Consider the following 5,832-nt stretch of genomic DNA (forward strand, 5'->3'; position numbering starts at 1 on the left):
GAGTTATGCTCACTACAATGTTGGGCTATTCCCAACCCAACTATTGGGTTGCGCAATTTAGTGCTCCTTGACCAAATAGTTGGTTAAAAATTATACTTTTACTGCTGGTTTGCCCTACTCCTTCCCAACTACTGATCAACATTATTTTTATTCCATTAAAATATACTCAAAAGCAAGATATGAGTAACATTTTCTTTACAAGAATTGCCGTGTATGGTCATAGTAGTCCTGTACAGCACGCTCATATATGTTCATGTACATACGATTTGGATTGTAAATAATGTTAATCAGATTAATCCATAATAAAATGCACTTCAAGAAAAAACTAAAATTTTAATTTATAAAAAAAGCATTTTACCCAAAAATGCGTTACTTATTGAAAAACAACCCAAAAATGGTTCATCATTTTGAAAACCCAGAAGTTGAGTTAAAATAATACCCTCATAACCCAAAAAATGGATTGCTCTTCATAAAAAAATCACTCCAAAATTTAACCCAACACTCTCAACTCATAAATTGGGTTATCAAAATAACCCAGCATTTTTTTTAGTGTGCATGTAAACATATAAGTGTGTGTGTGGTAATTCATGTTAATGAGATTAATCCATAATAACATTTCCTTCAAGAAAAAAGTACATTTTTAATTAAAAAAATAAAAGCATTTTACCCAAAAATGCGTTACTCATTGAAAACAACCCAAAAATGGTTCATCATTTTGAGAACCCAGAAACTGAGTTAAAATAACTACCCTTATAACCCAAAAAATGTATTGCTTTTCATAAAAAATAACTCCAAAATTTAACGCAACACTCGCAACTCATAAATTGGGTTATCAAAATAACCCAGCATTTTTTAGTGTGCATGTAAACATATAAGAGTATGTGTGTATGGTAAATAGTGTTAATGAGATTAATCCATAATAAAATTTCCTTCAAGAAAAAAAGTACATTTTTAATTAAAGAAAAGCATTTTACCCAAAAATGCATTACTCATTGAAAAACAACCCAAAAATGTTTCATAGTTTTGAAAACCCAGAAATTGAGTTAAAATAATACCCTTATAACCCAAAAAATTGATTACTTTTCATAAAAAATAGGTCCAAAATTCAACCCAACTCTCGCAACTCATAAATTGGGTTATCAAAATAACCCAGCATTTTTAGTGTGCATGTAAACATATAAGAGTGTGTGTATGGTTTAGGTTTAGAGTGGGGTTGGGGCCCTTTTTGAGTTAAAAGTTATAAAAAAGTAATATTAAAGACCAAAATGGAGCCACAAGCAAATTCTTGTTTCGGGCCACACAAAGTCTAGGGCCGTCCCTGGTTATGGGGGGTTGTAAGGGGGGGTGATTTGTCTTTTACGCACATGCTGGTGTCCGGCTTCTAGTCTGGATCTAGTCCAGATGGGAGGGAGTTCAGTTCCTGAGGACTTCTTGGAGGGATGGTGAGGGTCTAGCGGGGCAGAGCCGCAGAAGAAGTCTAGGTGGTCGAGGGGGGGGCCGGGGGACGCTAAGAGAATATGGACCGAGTCGAGGAAGAGGCGCTGAAGATGGACGTTCTCGATTTGCTTTGCGTCTGGAGGGTCTGCACGGAGCATGGAAGCCGAAAAGGACCGGCGTCGATTGGGTTTTGAACCGCAGAGGATGATTTAGTGGCGCAGATATGGCGAGCAAAAGCCCCCATTTGGATCCGAACGTTGCGCGTTCCATGCCGGCCGCGCAAGTGTCGATGGCGGCCGGTGCGCAAGATGGCAAAAGCAAGAGGGGGAACTCCGGCTTGAGACGCCCGGAAAAGCCTCCGTACTCCTACATCGCCCTCATCGTCATGGCCATCCAGAGCTCGCCGAGCAAGAGACTCACGCTGAGTGAGATCTACCAGTTCCTGCAGGCGCGCTTCACCTTCTTCCGGGGGTCTTACCAGGGATGGAAGAACTCCGTCAGACACAACCTGTCCCTCAACGAGTGTTTCATCAAACTCCCCAAGGGCCTCGGCAGACCCGGCAAGGGCCACTACTGGACCATCGACCCGGGAAGCGAGTTCATGTTCGAGGAGGGATCCTTTCGACGCAGACCCCGCGGCTTCCGCAGGAAATGCCAGACGCTGAAGCCCATGTACCGGATGATGAACGGCATCGGGTTTGGGGCCAACTTCGACTTCCAGGCGGCGTCGGGGGCCCCGTTAGTGTGTCATAACGGCTACAACCTGGACTTTAACGCGGGGGGCTTCGAGGGGCATCACGCGTCCCCTGCGGGCTCCAGCTCCTCGTACATGGCTGCGTGCCAGGTGGCCCCCGGCGCGGACTACTGCGGCCCGGACAGCGGGGGGAGCTCCTTGCAGTCCTCCCCGGCCATGGTGGGGCCTCTGGACTGTCAGAGCCCGTATGGCACCGCGGCCTCGCACTGGAGCTCACCTGCCGTGCCCGCAGCCTACATCAAGCAGCAGACTCTGCCATCGAACGGCAGCACCGGCGCGCACGGGATGGCGTCTTATTCCCTGGATCAAAGCTACCTGCACCACACCGGGCGAGATTCCAGCGACATGCCAGGTAATACAACATCAGTGAATGCATGGCCTGAAAAATAAAACTGCATTTTAATGATAAAACAGGATTTTTGCATAATTATTATGTTGGAAAGTCTCGTTTATACCAAGTTAAACTTAAATGAACAGCTATTTTTATTTTTGTTTGCTTATGTGTAGTTTAATTTAATGATATATAACCCTCAGTTAGGATTGGTATGCAAATTAATGCAAAAACATTGATTTATAAATTGGTGCAAACAATAATACATGACTATAAAGTGCGTAACAATTTCATAAAACATGAAATGCATTGAAATAAAATATAACTCCAAGCACATGTTATATTAAATCGAATCCATTCGATTATACGTTCCTAATTGAAGAATTTTTGGGCCCTATTCATTTTTCTCAATTTTATTTTAATTGTACATTTATTTGAGTAACCCTGACATTTGACCCATTTTTCTGCCAATACGTAAATTTTTCAAAACATTATGAACATATATTCAAATGCCCCCCCTATTATTTCTTTGTCAATTTTGTTAGAAGTGCGTTGACTTTTCTCATTTTTAAAATCATGCATTTTTATTTTTTCGGTTATTTTATCTCTTTTTTTTTTTCCAATCGTGAAATATTGTCCCCTTTCTTAGTAAACAAGGACGTTTTTCAAGAATATATCTTCAGTTTTCCCGTTATTTTATTTTTGTTGTTGTTGCAAATACGTGGAAATTCGGCACTGCATTACAAAAGAACACATGTTTAAGTACTATATATATACACAATATATATTATACCCTATATAATATAATATATAATATTTAAGTACAATTTTACTTCAATTTTACATTTTCACTTCTCAAAATGTGCTTTAATTGATACATATTGAATGGTAATAGAATGCACATTTATTAACAAAAGGGTGCACATCTTATTTACACTTATTGAACGTGATACAAAGTGCAAAGGTAATCCTTATTAAAAACACAATCTAAAATAATTGCTAAACATTAACAGATCAATTAAAAGATGTTATATATTTCAATATAATGTGTATTTGACTTGTTTTGCAGCTGGATTGTCTCGGTACCCCAGCCACTCCTCCCCAGTGTGCGACAGGAAGGATTTCGTTCTCAGCCTGAATGGGATGTCCTCTCTGCACTCCGGCTCTGGTGGCGCTTATTATCATCATCACCACCATCATCACCAGCTGCACCATCACCAGAGTGCCTATCAGGACGTCAAGCCTTGCGTCATTTAACCAATCCGTGAATGTTCTATTCCTCCTCTATCACGGCGTGACGTCATGAACTCAGTAGACTTATACCGACCGACCGATTGCACACAGGACGTCTCCAGGAACACCCGCATACATTTATGTTAACCTATGCACTTATTATTTTTGGAGAACTATCATTAAAGGGAAGTATTATTTCTGAACTGATTAGTGTCATAATTTGTATATATATTTTTTGAATTAAATATACTGTTACTTGCACTAGCTACATTTTAAACCAATCATTATTCTTATTCTTATTGTTTGCGCAAGTACTGTGGCTCCTTATTATCTTGTTAAAACTGAAACTGCATGTCCACAATCTCTTCCCAATATCAGGATGATTAATGCTATATTTTTGTTTTATTTAAGAGTTATTGCCAACCTGTTCTGGTTGAAAAGCAGCAATTTTTTCTACATTTTGAATGTAACTTTTTTTCCCCACTGCATGGCCCGTACCTCTTTTCTGATCCTCTGTCGCTATCTAGTGGACTGTAAAAGGCAAAGAAGGTTATTTTCATATTTGGATATCCAGTATAAAGTTGATATTTTCCATATGAGTCATCCACAAACTACAATTCCATGTCAATGTAATTTCCGACTTCCCTTCTGAAATACAGACTCCATTGCCTTCTTAAGGGAAATTGTATTATATAAATAAACTGGACAGCTTCCCCCGAGAAGACTTAGACTTAGACTTCCTTTATTGTCATTCAAATTTGAACTTTACAGTACAGATAAGAAGGACGTTTCTTTGCATTAGCTCGTTGTAGTGCAGGATAAAAGAGCAAATAAGGTGCAGAGTGTTTGCATTGACAAAAGAAGGTGCAGATATAAATAGATTACTAAATATATTGCACTTTTGCATATGCTTCCACGTTTATGGATGTATGTTATATTGTCTTTATAGTCCAGTGAGTTAATCTGTTTTCTGGGGAAATTCAGGGGATTATTGTGATGCGTTCAAGAGTCTTATGGCCTGAGGGAAGAACGTGGGAGTAGGAACCTCCAAATCAGTGTTAATCGACCTTCATTTTCAGATAATGAGTACGCACTCTGTAGTTTTCCTATTTAATGGCCAGTGCTGTAACAGTACTATCTATTAATACGTGCCTTTTTTGTAAGTAAGTAAGTCCGTTCCTTGCCTAAATTTCTGTTGAAAATGTTCAGTAAACTTCAGTATTTACACTTATTTCTGTCATCAACAGCTCATTGGTATCAGGTCTTATTCCCTATTTGAAGCAGACTAAAACACATCAACACATACAGTATCCATCCATCCATCCATCCATTTTCTACCGCTTATTCCCTTCGGGGTCGCGGGGGGCGCTGGAGCCTATCTCAGCTACAATCGGGCGGAAGGCGGGCTACACCCTGGACAAGTCGCCACCTCATCGCAGGGCCAAACAGTATATGCATCTCAAAGTTTTAATTGATTTCAAAAGGCTTTCAAAACAAACACAATTCCAGTCCGGTTTTCATCAGCATTTCTACAGAGCCCTTCCATTTAATGCTTCATGTTTTTATATAGACGGCTTGAAAAAAGGTGTAAGTGACTTAATTTATTTTGGATGCTTTCCGCCACCTTCTCTTGTGGAGTGCCCCAGGGTTCTGTTTTAGAGCCAGTCTTTTTGCACTTCATTTTGGGATGATTAGGTCACTTTAATGCTGCATCTTAAATATATATGCAAATGATATTCTACTATATTTGTCTTATAAACCTAAAAAAAACCAGGACACGAGAATGTTGGCAATTACAAGGACTGCATGGTCAGCAACTTTCCTGGCAAAGACTCCCTTATTAAGGGAAATTATATTATATAAATAAACTGGACAGCTTCCCCTGAGTAACCTCCAAATCAGCGTTAATCGGCCTTAATTTTGAGATAATGAGTACTCACTGTGTAGTTGTTTTTGTGTTTAATGCACAGTACTGTAACTGTACTATCTTTTAATACATGCCTTTTTGGAAATAACACCAGCTAGTAAATCCTTTTCTTGCCTTATTTTTCTGTTGAAAATGTTCAGTAAACTTCAG

The 5,832-nt window shown here is 39.5% G+C and overlaps 1 protein-coding gene across 1 annotated transcript; it reads left to right on the forward strand.

Moving 5' to 3' along the window:
• The first annotated feature begins 1,467 nt into the window (after positions 1-1,467).
• Positions 1,468-4,349, forward strand: LOC133619061 (forkhead box protein F2-like). The gene is made up of 2 exons (XM_061979929.1): positions 1,468-2,543; positions 3,592-4,349. The coding sequence occupies exons 1-2, from the start codon at positions 1,661-1,663 to the stop codon at positions 3,777-3,779; spliced, it is 1,071 nt and encodes a 356-aa protein (XP_061835913.1). The 5' UTR covers positions 1,468-1,660; the 3' UTR covers positions 3,780-4,349.
• Positions 4,350-5,832: the final 1,483 nt, after the last annotated feature.

This window comes from Nerophis lumbriciformis, linkage group LG19 (assembly GCF_033978685.3).
Source record: "Nerophis lumbriciformis linkage group LG19, RoL_Nlum_v2.1, whole genome shotgun sequence".
NCBI lineage: Eukaryota > Metazoa > Chordata > Actinopteri > Syngnathiformes > Syngnathidae > Nerophis > Nerophis lumbriciformis.

Bases quoted from the DNA above. Each gene is read 5' to 3' on its own strand.
- LOC133619061 (XM_061979929.1), top strand. From the start codon at position 1,661: ATGGCGAGCAAAAGCCCCCATTTGGATCCGAACGTTGCGCGTTCCATG. The intron at 2,544-3,591 runs GTAATACAACAT...CTTGTTTTGCAG, and splicing joins AGATTCCAGCGACATGCCAG to CTGGATTGTCTCGGTACCCC.